This window comes from Cheilinus undulatus, linkage group 5, assembly GCF_018320785.1.
Source record: "Cheilinus undulatus linkage group 5, ASM1832078v1, whole genome shotgun sequence".
NCBI lineage: Eukaryota > Metazoa > Chordata > Actinopteri > Labriformes > Labridae > Cheilinus > Cheilinus undulatus.
The window spans coordinates 26,896,820-26,914,526 of NC_054869.1; the positions used below are offsets into that span (position 1 = coordinate 26,896,820).

The 17,707-nt window shown below is 39.0% G+C and overlaps 1 protein-coding gene across 1 annotated transcript in view; it reads right to left on the bottom strand.

Moving 5' to 3' along the window:
* srrm4 (serine/arginine repetitive matrix 4) overlaps positions 1-17,707 on the bottom strand; it is a 99,913-nt gene that overhangs the window by 19,404 nt on the left and 62,802 nt on the right. The window contains exons 2-4 of the mRNA XM_041788354.1: positions 11,348-11,482; positions 1,814-1,897; positions 1,600-1,680 (exon numbers count right to left, since the gene is read on the bottom strand). Of these exons, the coding sequence (XP_041644288.1) occupies positions 1,600-1,680; positions 1,814-1,897; positions 11,348-11,482 (300 nt within the window). The remainder of the gene's footprint in view (positions 1-1,599; positions 1,681-1,813; positions 1,898-11,347; positions 11,483-17,707) is intronic.

Sequence of the window (17,707 nt, forward strand, 5' to 3'; positions counted from 1 at the left end):
TAAACAGTTTTCAGCCACTTATATGTGATGGACCATGATTTTTCTCTGACATCAGTAGTGAGTTTAATCGCCCAAGATCATGGGGTGATGTATCCCCCCAACCTCCCTGTAATGTTGTGGCCCCACTATGCATTTTAAGGTTGCAGAGAAAAGATGTGCTGCTCAGCACGCCCACCTCCTTCTTGTTCTTAATTAAGGACTCTGATTAAAAGAAACTAAAAATTAAAATTTCATTTTGGTTTCAGGGAAAAATTTCACATATTGAGGGAGAGAGCTGTTAAAAAGTGCCCTTCCTGGTTCATGCTGTGAGTGATCCCATATTGCTTTGCAATTAGCTGGTAGCAGGCCAGGGGCTGCTTTGGGAGCTGGATCCTATGATTCACGCAAGACCCAATGCAAATCTCAGTTCAGTTCTCATTGCTGTGAGCAGGAGCAGGTGAGGAAATAAATGCTGGAACATAAACTTTTTTTTCAATTGAAAGCTAGCGCTTACCAAAATAGAATGAATAAATGATGTGTAAAAGACAATTCATACGTTTTTTATACAACATAAACACAGCAAAAGTGTGAGTGACAGGTGCGTCAGGGCTGACAGGTCCATCATCCTTCTGATGACGTGGCACATCATGGTTGGTTGTGAAGCATTATTAATCGGTGGAAGTTTACACGGTGGGACAGTGAACCCGTTAGTTTCCATGAAACTAACTTTGAAAGCTAACGTTAGTGTTGTAACATTATTCATACTGCGACTTTCTCTCTCCCCCTGAATTACCCTCTTTTGACCTTCAGTAATTTTTAAGGTGATGATGAGTTTGTGATGAACATCATTTTCAATAACACATTTTAATTCTATGTCATTTACAGTGTCTCAGCAGTGTCTTATATCAACATTGCCTTTAATCAAACACACTGTCTGTTATTCTGAACATCTAACATGGATTATCAGAATCCATGCAGGATGTGTGTGGGATGGACATGACTGTTGCGGGTCTGGGCAGGAGTGGATGGTGTATGCCAGAGATCCAGTGGGAGTGGGATTAAGAAAAGAGTCCGGCACAGGGCTCTATTTACAGCATCAAACAGGAAGGCCAATACGAACAGATTTACTCCCTTATTATGTGAAATTAATCAGTGAAATCATAACAGTGATTTACTTTTTGGTAAATGCAACTTACCAAGAGCAGTTTTCATTGGAGTCTTTCTTTCAGAACATGGAGCAGAAGAGGTGGGCAGAGCCTTGCAGCACTGGTCTGTACTGGTCTTCTATTGTTTTGATTATTTTTTAAACATGAGTATCAGCCCTGGTTTTCATAATCAATGCATCTTCACTATTTTTTACTTGTATTTCTTTGCATTGTATCTGTTTTATCAATGTCAAGTTTGTTTCTACTGCCTCTAATTTCTTGCTTTCTTTTGTGTATTTTAAAGGTTTATCTAGGGACCCACATTGAGAATTAGCTCTATCTATAAATGCTGTTGAGAGTAACATTAGTTCACTTGCCTCCCATCTGTCCCTACACTTCAATGAATAATAAACTTCAATAAATTTAAAAGACAACTAAGTTTGTTTAGTAAGAGCAGAAAATAAGCAGAGGATACCTATGCCGTTTGCTTTTCTTGGAGCTCTTCTTCTTCTTCTTTTTCTTCTTCCTCAGGGGCGACTGACTGTGTGAAGGAGACCTAAAGCAGAGGAAAAGCAATACGTGAACTCCTAGCATTGTCCCGCACACGTCGGTTTATTCATTTCATGGAAGACGACAAAGGCGACAAACAAAACATCTCACTGCAATGTCATCTCTATTTCGGAACTGACCTGTTCCTCTTCCTCCTCCGCTGGGACTTTCTTTTCTTCTTCTTCGCTTTGGGCTGAGGGGAGACGTCCTCATCAGAGGAGGGGCTGCAGGAGGAGACACAGAGGAGGGGACACTTACTTCTGTATTCATAACAGTGATGAGATGTGAAATGAGAAATCCCTCGCTGTAAGAACTCAGCTGGGAGAGGAGCGCATTGTTCAGAGTGAGCTACAGCTTCAGGATCCCAATATCTGGACTTTTGGAATTGGATTTATGAAATTACTTGGTGAGTGTTACAGGGCTTGTTCACCAAATTACACTTACTTTTCATGTTTTTACTTCTTGTTGAATTGATCATCATCGTCAGATTACAGGTGAAAAAATATAGAAACAAAACATGAACATAAATCTAGACTAAATAAATCAATATCACCCTTCAGATTTATTGAAGAAGCTTCAAACTTTAACCCCTTGAACAAATACAACCTGATAGGAAGCAGTTAGAAAGCTGTTGCTATGAAGTTATACACCTTCCTTCAGTCACAATGGTTTATAATGATGTTTTCACAAAATGTGAAAAAGATGATATTAAGTGGTTATTTTTAACCATGACCTTTCCCTGACCTTGTGATCACTAAGTATACATGTATATTTTAGGACGTGGTTACATAAAGTGATACCATTTGCAAAACATTGATAACTCAACATAATCAAAGTCTTTAATTAAACTAAATAAATCAATATCACCCTTCAGATTTATTGAAGAAGCTTCAAACTTTAACCCCTCGAACAAATACAACCTGATAGGAAGCAGTTAGAAAGCTGTTGCTATGAAGTTATACACCTTCCTTCAGTCACAATGGTTTATAATGATGTCTCCAAAATTTGGGGACCTGCCCCTCTAAAGCTGCGTAGGAAGTCCATTCATATCCTTGCTCTCTCATTCTCTATCTCTATCCCACACACACAAACAGCATCATCATCCATGTCAGCTGGATGGTCTGTGGGTAATAGTAATTTCCGCATGTTTATTTCCTTTATTAAAGCGGGGTTGGCAGGGCATTAGAAAGTCATTCCTGATGCTGTCTGGCGGTTTACAAAGGGAAAACTACCCCAAAATTTTATGGGTTTTTTTGTGTTTGGGTCAATAATGCAAATGACATTTATTCCTCTCTGGTTTGTCCTTCTCTTCAGATTCTGCTGAAGTATAACTGAGGCTTGTTTCCTCTTTAATCATATGTCAAAATGAACAACTTTCTTTCATTAAAAATGCATTTAAAAACCTGGTTAAAACAAACAGGTGGCAACAGAGACCATCATCCAGGCATGAAAATCACCCACCTTTCGGCAAAATTCGCCGTTTTGAAACCAAAATAGGTGACCTACGTGAATCGTGTAGATCCGATGAGAAAATATGTGTTTTGGGGGGGGGGGTATGGACGGGACATGGGGTATACCAGAGATTATCAGTGAACTGCGAACATGTGTGCGCTCCTGAAGGGAGCCTTGAATTTGATAAAAACATTCACTCTACAAGCTGAGAGCATGGAAATATTAGCGCGAAGGGCCTCACATCACCAGTTCTTTCTTTGGGAAGGTAGGGAAATACTGCTACCTGATTGGTTTGTGAAGTGTACAAGCAGTTCGCTTGTGCAGACCAAAGCATTTGGAAGCTGAAAAGAAGACGCCTCGCCGATTTGGAAAGTGGAATATAGTTAACGTTGGTTGCCTGACTGAATTTGGTGAGTCATGGTTGCAATGATTTCAATATTTTCTGGTATATCTAAGATACCCAGGAACTCTGTTGACATAGGCTTAACGTTAGCTACAGGTAATATTACTAGAGGAATTAAAGCTTGCTGAAAGAGGCATCGTGTCATTGATGCATAACGTTAGCTAACATAGCAGGAGAGATAACCAGGGCTTGACATTTACACCCGCCAACTAGCCAAATCTGGGTGGATTTCGGCCATGACAGGTAGCAATGACTCTAACTAGCCATGATAGCGGGTGGAATTTATCAGTGTCACAACTAATGCTTCACTCTGACTGTACTTGTCTGTTAGCCATTATGATTTAGACTTGTTACAGAGAGGCCTTCGGCACATAAAGGCTCAAATTTCCCTCCAAAATAACTGGAAAGTGGCTGGTCTCTTCATCCATTCGTGCATTTTCACGCAGCGCCAAAGGCTTTGATGCTCTATGACACACACAAATACGACACTCACACACATTTACTGACACACACGAACACGCTAATGTGCTGGTAATGTACACTGAAGGTTTCTTTCTGTTTAGGGAAAATGTTTCAGAATGTTGGAGGATAAACTCAGACTTGGACTTTGTCCTTCGGCTTTAAAGTGCCTCTCTGTCCATGGAGGATCAGCACATCCATGCCGTTTGTGTGTGTGCTCCAGCTGTTTGTCTCTGTCGCTTGTGAGAGCCAGGGCGGGCAGTGTTTCTGAATATTGTTCAATCAATACTCTATTTATATTCTTTCTTTGTTGAGGGCGATCTAAACGATAAAACCGCCGCAAGTGCGCTCATAATCGAAGCATTATTAAAACCTTTGATACGTTTGTATTTTGATTTGCCATATAATACTTAACGGTTATAAAAGACGAGAGAAACTCTGAAACTTTGAATCAGTGAAGTGAGGCAGTGAGAAACAGAGACAGAAGGATAAAAGTCACTAACTGATCACTTAGGAGTCAAAGAAAATTCAACTAAACAGTGATTTTTTTTAGCTTCTAATATTAAACATCAGATATTACAGTTGTTTATTGTTCTCCAAATGTGAGCTTCCTGCACCAAATATGTCATCTATTATTTAAACAGATATTTTGATTAATTTTAGAAACACATATGAAGACATTTCCACCATACAGTTTAAAGGAGAGTAGAGCAGAGGACAGGAGGTTTGACACTTAACATTCTCTGGTGAAGATTTGTCAGGGTGAAAATTAGAAATGTTCTTGTAATCTGCTGTAGTTTTTTCTACAAAACAGCCAATTAACAGTTTTTTATTAATAGCATAAACTTAATATCCATTGGAGAAAATAAAAATCTAAGAGTTTTGACTTACTGTCTCTAACAGTGAAGTATGACATATCTGTAGTGTGCTGTGAAGGGAGAAATGCTTTATTAAGAGGAGAGCTGATATTGATCATATTGATGAGGGAAGGTAAAGCATGTGTGTCATATCATACCCTTTGTACCAAATTTGGCATATAGCTCATAGTTTCCAAACACCAAAACTGTGGCTAGTGGAAATACCGAGTGGCTAGTAAGTATGCAAAACCACTTACCACTGTTGCTTGTCAGCAAAAAAGTTAGTGTCTAGCCCTGGAGATAACGTAGCTATCTTAACAAGTCGACTACACTAAAGTTGTGCTGCTGCGCATTTCATGAGAGAAGTTGTCAGTCTCATTTCTTATATAGCATAATGTGACCATGTATAGATAGATACTTTATTATACATTCATACTGTCTTGTAATTATGCTTGATTTTTCTCTCAAAATGTATCAGACTGATGCTTTTAAATATGAAATATTCAAAATTTTGAATTGACCCAGGCATCTTTCCATTAGTGCATGTCTACTGGATTCAGTTTGTGTATGTGGATTTGAATATACCCGGCCTATGTGTGTGCAGCATGTCCAGCAACAAAGTTAGAAAACTGAATTTTCCCAAGGGTTTAATGAAGGTCTTCTTCTTCTTCTTCCAGTTTTCTCGTGGTATTTTGTGCCAATCGTGAAAATCCCTCTACATAAATATTTTCCCCTAAATTATTTACATATAAATAAGGGAAACAGACAGGGTGGGGTAAAATAATCCACATGCCTCATCATTGGAATCACATAACTGTACATAGAAGCACCCAGATTGATCCTGACACACATAAGCAAGATTATCTGTGAGCCAAATGTCCCGTATGAGATGATCCCATCACAACAGGATGACGAAATCCAATCCAGACTGGTATGAAGCATTAAACATATCTCATGTCAGCAAGAGGAGTTAGAAAACATGGCTTCAATCTGAGGAGAGATGGATCTGTGACACATGCTGTCCACTACAAGTGTCTTCCTGTGACCTTGAGTCTGTGTTCATTTTTAAATTACAGTTGAAAACCACACTTTGGCATCATTATTTGAAACACTGAATGAAACTGGTTTTACACCCACTTATAAAAAGAGCTGGCCATTACTGTATAAGTGGTGAAAGGTTAGATAGATAAGACAGACAAGAGATCATGAAAATGTATTTAAAGAAGTTAATTTAAAAAGCCATCTCTATCTTCTCTGGAAGGTTAATGAAAGTCTGAGGGACCTTGGAAGCAAAAGTTGTGTCACCTTAACTTTTAAAGTTCAGGTTTAGGAACTACCAGGAGAGCAGCAGCATTAAGGAACCATGACGACATGTGAGGAGCTAAAAGTCAGAAACTGCGTTGGGCCAAATGTTTCCAAGCTTCAGAAGTGAGAGGTAAAAAAATTGAAAATCATCTCTAAAACTAACATGCAGTTGGTGCAAAGATGAAAGGATAGGTGCTCTCATTTCCAGGTACCTGTTAAAATCCTGGAGGCTGCATTTTGGATTAATTGTAGAGATGAGAGAGAGAGACTTTTCTGCTGCAGAAGGGGGAGAGGAAGCTGCAGAAATCTGGTTCTGAAAAATCGGATCCTACACTTTTCACATGAAAGGAAGCATCCTTTTTTAGACTACCTGCCTGGGAAATGACTGCTTCTTTTAAACTTCTTACCTCTGGATTCTGAGGCAGGTTTTCTGTTAGGAATGTGGCCCAAACTGGGATTACTGCAGTAATATCACGGGAGTCATTTGCTCAGACTTGACAAAGCTCTGCTAGAGAAATATACAGATGTTTTCCCTGTCTGACTGTTAAAGCATATTTTTGTATCACCAAGTATTGAGATGCACAAACCATTTCACAAAGCTACTCTTGAAATAGCACCACATTGGAGAACTACACTTAAAAAAGGAAAGCTCTCCATGAGAGATATCAACTCATCATGATAAATATAAACATTCATTTTTTTTCTATATCAATTAAAATGAAAAAATAATTTTCTTTGGAAAAAAACCCATTGAACAATAAAACAATGGATATCTCTTCTTTATAAAAGCGACATTGATAATGTCTTGCAAAAAGATCTTCTTGACACCTTTGCTTAAAATTTCAGAAGTCGAATAAAGAAATGATGGACTGACAGAAGTCTTTTTCATTGGAGATGTATAGTCTGTGTTTCTGGCATTAAAGCACCTAAAGCAACAGCTGGAAACTCTCCATTGGTTGACTGAATGCTGTCTGAAGGTTAACTTTATCTGCACTCTGAAAATGTGTGATGTGGAATAGAGATGAAGACCTTTAAAGTGTCACGGACTCAGTGTATGAGCTTTTTAAGAACAGACTGACTGAAAATTGACTGAGAAGCAGCGAAGAGGATGTGAGTAAACATGCAGGGTGATAAACAGCAAAGGACAGATGAGAGAAGATGCTTTAATGAATATCACAGAGAGTACCCTTATGCACATGTGTTTTTTACTGTTGCTGTTGTGTTTAGTTGTGTTTTGCACACCAGGGCCACCCTAAAAAAAAGTCTTTGTTGGGAAAACTATAAAGAGTGTGATGTAAGTTTAACTAGAATTCATGTGGATTTGATGTAGGTGAGATGGGGGATTTATATCACTGATGATATGGTAGAGAAGGAATCTGACATGGAGATGTGAGGCACTGCTGTTGTTGCACACACATGCCTATTTACTCCCATATGAGTAGAATTATAGAGGAAAAATAGAAAGGTAAACATAAGCTCGCTGACTGCTGAATTAATGAACAAACAAATCTGTTGACGTCCAATTCACATCATTTCCAGGCCTTACATCTTCGGGTTTATCACAGCGATCAAAGCAGTGTGTCATCCGTAAAATGTCAAGCAAACATCCTTTAATGTTCACTCCAACCTACTGTCAGGCCTCTAAGGTTCTTGATCTTTATTTAGTTGATCTGCCATCAAGGCGATCAAGAGGGAGGTATCTAAGCTTTGAATCTGTCCAACAAATTCTCCCAAGGAACCCAAAATATTGATTTTTTTTAACCAATGATCAATGGGAAGAACATCATAAATATGTACTTATTTGAAGCTTTATTTGATTAATTTCACTGATGTGTGAGAAGCTGCTAACAAACCTGTATAGGGAGTTATCATTGAGACTATATACAAGAGCTTATTTTAAAGTTTTGAGAGCATGACTTATTGATTTTGAACTCAGGTTCTTAAATATTTTCCTTTAAATCTCTTCTGTGCTCAAAACTGCTTCCTTGTGCTTAGATCTGCTCGGGTTGTGCTCAAAGTGTCTGCTTCCTATTGGCCACTAAAATATCCTGCACTTGTTCTCAAACATTCTCCTCTCATTCAGGTCACTTGTGCTTTGCCCTGGAACAGCCACTCTTGGATAGTTTTCTTTCTGGGTTTGGAGCTTTGTCTCAATCAGCTAGGTGAATCAGCTCGACACTTTAGGTTAAACCATTTAACAGAAATGCTAGACCAGAACACAGTTTATAAAGAGTAACCACTGATATGGAACACTTCAAGAAGTTAACACACCAAAAATGGGCTGAGAAAACAGGATTGGTCAACCTTATATATTTGTTTCCTATGGTTGGTGCACCATAAAGCCCAAGGGCAGAATTTAGTTCTGAGTGCAGCTATTACCCGACGGAGCAGAGAATGGTTTGAGCACGAGCAACTTAAGATTTGAGAGGTGGCAGTCATTTTGAGCCCAATCAATAAATGCATTTTTTTATGCATTCAGAAATTTGATCAGGTACAAAAAGTGAGGCTAATATGCCTACTGACCATTACACCAACAGGGACTGTAATGACACTGTAGTCAAATAAACGTACTTTAATATGAAGTTGCCCCCTTTTTAGCTGCAGCTTTCACTCTTCTTGGAAAGGTTTCCACAAGATTTTGGAGTGTTTAGTGGGGATTGTGCCCATTCACTCTGTAGAGCATTTATGAGGTCAGGCACTGATGTCTTATTTGCAGTCATTGACCCTGCACTGTGTTTTTACGTGGTCTTCTGCTTGGTGGCTGAGTTTCTGTTTTTCCTAAACTCTTCCACTTTCTAATATCACTTACAGTTGACTGTGGAATATCCAGCAGGGATAATACTTCATGAAGTCTTATTGCAGAAGTCACTGAGCTCTTCAGAACGACACATTTGGTATTAGAAATGCATGCAAATGGCTATACACCTATGGCAACAGATGTGATTGATACACTTGAATTCAATAATTAACAGGTGTAACCAAATATGTTTGTCAATGTAGAGTATCTTTAACCTAAAAACACACTGATGGCAAGTGCCAGGACATTTAACTGCTTGTATAAATAAAATTTATATATATATGATTTTCCTTTACATCATAATTGGAGGAAATATTGCCTTACACTAGCAGCACGACATGCTAACAGTCCATCATGATCAGAAGAGATGCAGACATTGACAAACTGCACTTGTCCTTGATTTATGTGACCACAGAGCTTGGGAGACTTTGTGCCTGTTTCATTGGATACAGAAGACTGTCTGGCTGTAATAAATGACCCTACTATGTGAAGTCGGCAGTTTGGGAGCATTAGCAACTGAAATGCATTAGAGCTGGTTAGACAGACCAAGCCCAAGTACCCTCTCCTGGTAATGAGAACGCTTTGTCACTCATTAACACCTCTACCATTCTGGCCTTGTGAGGAGGGAGCACACGGCAAGCATTTGCATTTTTTTTTCTTGCCAGCAGAAACGATTTCTTTGATGAGGTGGAGAGAATGAAAGGCAGAATGAAAGAGCAAGTCAATTGCAGGCTACATTGGGACTGGTGATTGTGCAAAACAATAGTGTATGGAAAAGGGGATTTAGAGACATTTGATGAGAATACGTTCAATGCTGAATGCAGCTCATTTTCCTGAAGATCGTGTTGCTTTGCTTCCTGCCGTAATCGTGCATGAATCCCATTAATGTATACGTGTGACTAAAGCCATCACATATATAAAACATGCCTCACATGTCGAGCTCAGGCTTTGTGTCTGGTGCCATATAATGATCCAAACAGTTTTCTGTATTTCATGTGGGTTTTTCTTCAGATAATTAAATGTTGTAATTGTTTTAAATGAATCTATTTGAAATGTTTTGATGACAATTTCTTTCTAAAGGTGGCTGTAGCTAATATACTGTTTCTAGAAAGCAGTGACTTGTGGTTTTATGTTCTAATCAACATTATCCACTGCTCTGCTAAATTGGGCTGCTGCCAGCCAATTAGCAAGATAACAATCCAAGGAAAAATGTTTCTCTCTACAGAGGAGACTTCCTCAGACAGCAACTTGCAGTGCTTTGAAAATAGGACAGCAATTTGGCCTCATTTACCACTTTTTTCAAAATGGAATTTAGGAGGCAAAACACAGTTTCTACATGAATTTGTTTTTTTCCGGGACACTTGGGATCCATTATTTATTTGTACTTATAAATCTTTGCATACAAATGATAAATTTAGTGTCTGGGATGGTGTCTGGGATGAAGACGCCCAACCACAGCTTGATGTAGCTGCTTGTCCTGCCAGGTGACCTTGTGATCAAAGGTTTAACAATCTCCTCGTTTTTGATGTCTGTCCTCATTAATGAAGCTGTCCAGTCTAGTGAGTGAGTCCACATCATTCCAGCCATCTCTTCTAACCCCTCAGTTCTAAAGTTTTAAATAGCTCCTTATATCTCTCTGCCTTTTGAAATCAGTCCTCTTGTGTAAACAGAAAAAAAAAATCCAACTCTTTAAACTGGGAAACACTACAAATCTTTCCCCCTGTGCTTTTATCTTCCAGATATTTTCTCTGCACCACAAACTAACAAAAAAAGATACCCAGAGCCCTTATATGTCTGCTCACTGCTCAACTCAGAAAACAAAGTGAAGCTGGATAAAGTTCATCCAAAGAGAAGTGATTTGTATGCGATCCTCTGTAACTCTTCAGATGTGGCTGCAGTCATGTTTTACATATCATCCTCTGCTTCCCTGCTGTGTAGCTGTGAGAAAAGGCTTTGAAGGTGTCGGATTAATTAAAGGGTTTCTTCAGAAAAATATAAATATATACATGTATCTGAATTGTTTTCTCCAGCCTCAAAATAAGAAGCTGGAGAATTAGCATATATCAGACTTTTTGGTTGTAGGTGTTGGTGAACAGAGAGCGTTTGAATGACAGAGTGTGGAATTCCTCACAACATGTTTGTATTTCTCCACTGGGGCTGACCTGATAAGACTGTTTACATTCACCAAAACAGAATATAGAGATTAGTGCTGTTTCTCACTGAGAAGAAAGCCCTCAAGGAGTTTTGTTATACTTTAAAAAGGCTTTATCAGAGGCACTTAAATCTACAATAGCAACCAAAGGAACAAAAAGTCAGAAATGTAAAGCACCTGATTTCTCTACTTTCTTTTTTCAGGTACTTATTCTTTTAAATTTTCTTGATGGTTTTCAAGCCAGCTCACCTCCTAGCCCTGCGATGACTGTGGTGTTTGCGCCCTTTTCCTTTGATGCAGCCGTTTCTGTTAGCAGTGTCCACCCGGGAGTCCGCCACTTTTCTCTCATCAGTCTTGAGAGGCAGGCAGGCAGTCGTCTCTGAGCTGTGAATGAAGAGAAAAGGAGAGTTTTAGTTTTTGCACTTCTCAGGAGAACTTTTCAGCAATTTTTTTGGAGCTGTCTGCACAGTTAACGCTTCCATCATACAACAGGGAGGAGGATTTAGCATGCTTGGTTAGCCCTATTCCCTCTGGTCTGCTGGATATGTGTTTTATTCCCCTCCATTTCTCCCTTCCAGCCATACTCTGGGAAAAAATTGGAGGTCAGCCATTTACCATTCAAATCAAGATGTCAATTGAAATGTAGTTATTTACATGCTCCAGTTGCCCTGACATTTTGGGAAATGGTGTTTTCTATCTTGTGCTTTGCAGATGCAGCCATAAAGGATGCATATTTACAAAAAAAAAAGAGTTGAAATTGTTTCTATTTCTGCAAACCCAGAGTGTATAAATTGTTAGTTACAGCATATGTGAATACAGGCATAAAAGCAAGAGAAAACTAGAAAAGCACTCGGAGAGCGCAGACCTCCGCCATTAGCCCTATCCAAATAGTGAAGAATCCTTAAAAAAATTCCTGGATCCAGATGGTGATCCGGATCACTACCAAAATCTAATCAGTTCCCCCTTATGCCATTTCTGTCATTTCCTGAAAATTTCATGAAAATCTGTCCATGATTTTTTGAGTTATGTTGCTAACAAACAAACAAACCCTGACGATCACATAACCTCCTTGGTGGAGGTAAAAATGTAATTATCAGCCCCATTTTGAAATATTCTCTGCATTTGTAAGCAGGGAAAATACTTTTGTTTTACAATAAATCAGGTGTTTGCTAATCCAACCTTCAACATCCAAAACTCCTCACCCCTCATTTAATGTTCCTGCAGAACAAATGCTACATAAACTGAATAATAAGGCATGAGCACACTTCCCACCCTGCTTATTATCCTCTGTTTTAGTCATGGGAGATGTGAGTGTAATTACACATTCTCCTCTTCTTCGAGTGGCTCCCATCTGATCGTAATGAGAAGATAATCAGAGACAGAGATTAGGCCGTCAACGCCACCTCCTCCTCTCCCCCCAGCAACGAGCAGGCAGGAGCCGTCGCTTTCCATCTTGCTCACCTGCCTTTTCCCCTGCTTCTCTGCATAAGAGGGAGCAGCCCCAGAGCAGGGAACTAATAATGTAAAACGACAGACTGGGTGCTCCAACATGACCGGGTGTTTGAGAGGTGAGGGGGGAGATAAAGAGATGGAGTGCAAAGAATGATTACTCCGATCAAGGAGGATGGAGGAAGAGAGATGGTGGAATGTCAAGGCATAACTCCGTAAAGAAACATCAACAATACTTTAAAGTTGTTCTCTGTTTTTTTTATGTGATTAATATTGGTTAGGTGGGGAATCCCAAAGTAAATTACAAAGTAATGTCAGTTAAACAAAAGTCTGTAGTGTAAAATTAGTGATTGCATAAATATCCACCACCTTTACACTGATTGCCATAATTCAACAGAGGTCCAGTAGATTGGTGCACATAGACTCAAAAGTTGTGAAATGGGGATCACCTGAGCGCAGTGAGTAGTACAAAGACACCTGTGACTAGAAGGTCCAGTCACTGGTTAAACAGTATTCCTGGCTACCATTACACCATGGAGACAAAAGAACACTCCAAGCAGCTCAGAGGAAAGGTTACGGAAAAGAGTAAGTCAAGCAATGGATACAAAAAAAGATTCCAAGAAACTGAACATCCCCTGGAGTTCAGCCAAATCCATCATGAAGAAATGGAAGGAATATGGCAATTGTGTAAATCTGCCTAGATCAGGCCTGTCAAACTGAGTGACTGTGCAGGAAGGAGACTAGTGAGACAGTCCACCAAGACACCTATGACTACTCTGAAGGAGTTACAAGCTTCAGCAGCTGAGATAGGAGTGACTCAACAACTTTGGCCAGGGTGCTTCACCAGTCAAAGCTTTATGGCAGAGTGGCAAAGAGAAAGTCACTGTTGAAAAAAACTCAGATTAAATCTGAGTAGATTCTCCAAATGGCATGTCGGAGACTCCATGGTCAAGTGGAAGAATGTTATTTGGTCTGGTGGAACCAAAATGGTGCTTTTTGGCCATCAGACAGCATGTTATCCTCACTGTGAAGCACGATGGTGGCAGCATCATGCTGTGGGGATGCTTCTCAGCAGCCAGCCCTGGAAGGCTTGTAAAGGTAGAGGGTAAAATGAATCCGGCAAAATATAGGAAAAACCTGGAGGACAAGCTTCTTCAGTCTGCAAGAGAGCTATGGATTGGGAGAAGAACAAATAGTCACAAATAAAACCTCATCGCCATGTCTGTATTTATCACACAGGTAACAATAATCAACAACTCAAAGCTGTATGCTTTCCCACAGCCTGGTGTAGACGTATCCATATAGACTCAGTTAGACAGCACTCTATACTGAATATGCATACAGTAGTCCCTAAACACATGCACCTTGTTAATTGTTTGTCTAGCACAACATGCAATGCCCACACAGCCAGTGATACACACAAAGACTTAAACACACATACACTGCCACAGCTCCAACAGTGGAAAAAAAGAAACATGTTTTCTGTAGCAGATCTAAAATATTTGTTTGTAATGCTTATGAGCTTAATACACAGAAGCAGAGCTGAGGGGTGCCCTGGGCACTCGTACCTTTGACAAAATGAAAGCAGAAAGAATAAATCCTCTCTCTCTCTTTTTAATTCTGATGTGAAAACACCAATTTATGATCCGAAGGAACATAGTCACTTATTAACTCAATGAAGTGTATTGAAAAAGACATGTACGTGACATTAAAACCAAATCTATGATTTCGACTGGTAAATTATGCTTGGCAGATGGATTTTTTATCTACTTGCTAATTTGACTGGTTAGTCAACATTTTTTTTGGACCCTTGTTCTAAAGGACCTAAAGTATCTCTAATGCTGAGACCATCTGACAGCAAGACTGAGATATCAGGAACAAAAAATAAGACTTGGATGCTTGATCACTGTCATCATGTTAGATCCAACATTATGGCTCCTCATCACAATCCAGCAGGAGTATCTGTCTTTGAAACTTTAACAAAGCCCGTCAAAGACTCAGATTTCTGTCAAATGACCAAAATTGATTCCATTTTAAAGAAAAATTCAATAATGAATAATTATTTACAGCTAAATCATAATAGTGTTTCCAGCCAAGCACTTTTGGTGCCAAACACAAGCATTGGTATGGTTTTAAAGAGATTTGGAAACTGGAGCAGATTTTGGGGGAACTGAGTGCTCATCCCTGCAATCCAGTCTAACATGATGAGAAAATTAACATTTTTCATGCTAACAGTTCAAACAGCCAATTTGATTCATGGAGCCTCTTTCAACTGTGTACAGTGTGTTGGTTGATTGAGCTGCATATAACATGTCTGCAGTGTCTCACTGCAACTATCTCAGAGTCTACATATGTATTTAGAAAGTGCCATCCCAAAAAAATATTCTATAGACCAATCCCAAGAAAATGTAGGAAGTCTGTAATAGAAATTTGCCCCAGCTTCAATCTGCAATAATCAAAAATCAGTGCTGCATCTTACTGCTGCACCACTGTGGCTTTAAAGTCATTTACTGTCCTCCACATCCCACTTGTCCTGTTTTAACATTTACATTTAGATGGGTTTCAACAGCTGCCATAAAAAGGCAAGTGAGGCTACGTCTTTCTTGTCTATTCATGGAAGCTATATGTAATAAAAATGTGAAAATGTTTTTCATATAACAACAGAATGTTTTTCGTTTTGATGGAACCAAGACTAACAGTCGACCCTGACAGTTACATCATAACATGCATCATTGAGAAAAAAATAACTTATTTATCCACAGTAACAAAACTGACTTCCCATTGCTCAGTAGGAAGCGTATCACTGGCTGTTTTAGATTATGGTGATGTTTTTTATAGAAACGCCTCTACCTCTACTCTTTAACCCCTGGATTCCATTTATCACTGAGCCCTCAGATTCATTACTGGTGACGGTTACTCCACTCACCAGTGTATTTTATATAAAAAGGTGTAACTAAGAAGTGACATGCACTAGTTCTTATTAATTTATTAAACCTTAAAAGGTAAAATGCTATCATATATAACATCTCTGTTAATCAGTCACATAATCAATACTCAACACGATCTAGTAACCAGCTGATGTTAGAAGTTCCACATTCAAAAACTTTTTTTGGAAGAACTGCTTTTAGCTTCTCTGCTGAAAACTTTACAACAAACATGTACACTGCAAACACTTGTTCCTATTGGACAGTTTTAAACTTTAACAAACTATTCTGCATTTGAATGTATAACTGTTTTTAAATGCATTGTTGAATTTTTTTGTATTATTTTGTTTAATGCATTTTTTAATGGTTGTACTCTTGACCTCATTGAAAATGAGGAAATGCCCACATTTTTTTTTTAGATTAAATAAAGGTCAAATTAAGTAATTCATGAAAACTGTCCCTATATGGACTTTTTTTTTTTTTGCTTTCATTGATTTAATATGACCAAAACCAAGGCAATAGTTCTTTCATGACACTTTCCATTTAAAGCAAATCTAGACCACAATTGTTTTCTTTATTAAGTGATGCTGCACAGAACAGGACAAGTGAAGAGACATTATGTTGACAAACACGACAAAACCAAGTGTAAAAACTTGATGACAGAGACAAGAGAAAACTAGAAAAGCACTCAGAGAGTGCAGACCTCTGCCATTAGCCCTATCTCCCAATAGTGAAGAATCCTTAAAAAAAATTCCTGGATCCAGACGGTGATCAGGATCACTCCCAAAATCTAATCAGTTCTCCCTTATGCCATTTCTGACATTTCCTGAAAATTTCATGAAAATCCGTCCATGACTTTTTGAGTTATGTTGCTAACAAACTAACCAACGAACAAACAAACCCACCCAATCACATAACCTCCTTGCTGGAGGTAGTAAATAAATTCCAACACCATTGCAACACCAATCAGGCCAATACAGACAAACCTTGTAATTTTTTCTATTTTTATTTAGTTTTTATCTATTTATTAAAAGGGACAATGCACATGAACATGGATACGTAAAAGTGCCAGATTGTAGCCATGGGCTAATTGTCATCTGTAGTCCCCTGTAGCAGGTTGAGGGTATATACCCTACAACTTATTTTGTCCATTTCATACATTTAATAGAAATAGAGGACTAAGCAAAACCATCGGCAAGGTATGAAAACCATTCCTAATTATAAAGCAGTCTTTAGTTGTACATAGAGGTCATTGGTCCCTGAACTATTGATGTTTCAGACCTGTTTATACATCATGACCAACAGGACAATAAAGGTAATTTACTTGCTCCGAGGGCATAAAAAAGCTGAAACATTTGTGCCATTGAACACTCATCATGTTGATCTGTGTCCCTGAGTAAAGCCAGGGAGGAAAGTAGCCCCCACCCTCCTTCTGCCTCTTTGTTATTTTCTGTCACTCTCAGAACCACGGCTGATGACTTCTAAATGAAATCGATTTGCCATCACTGATGCACATTCCCATGATCTGGCCACGCAATTTATGTCCCAAACTTTCCAGGCTATAAACACCAGGATTTATAGAAGGCTGTTTGCATCTGTCAGACCATAGTCACTGCTTCTTCTCCCTCTTTCTCACACATATATGTACGATAGTCTCTCTCAAGCTAAAATCCTTTTTTAGTCCTAATTCACAACCAGGAAATGATTGAAGGTATTTAAAGGGACAATTCAATGCGCCAAACGGGAAAAAAGACGCTTGAAATGAATGCAAATACTGAGCAGATTAAGTTAAAGTACTTCATGACGGAGAATTATGTGGACACTAATCCTCCAAAATCCTGACTGGATTTGTTTACCGTAATGCAGGTAAAATGGAGTCATGGACAGGGATCAGCTCTGCTCCAATCCCTGCTGAAATATGGCATGCTAGGAAGAGCTGTTCATTGAAACCATTGTCTGTATGCTGGAGATTCAGGTCCCATTTTATAACTTTGTGGCCCCCATCTCTCCAGCTTGTCACACTGTGTATGTTTGCCTCCTTTTGTGAGGACTATTTTTATAATCTAGAGAGTGGCCGTGCTGTGACTGGCTCCTGTTTTGCTCTTTGTCACAGAGGGAGCGTCTCACTCCTTTAGACTCTGTCATACACCGCTGCTGTTCACTGTCACGTGGTTGGGTAACAAATACTAACAGATGGTGCAAGAAACACACCGCAAAAATGAAGACTGCACTTTTA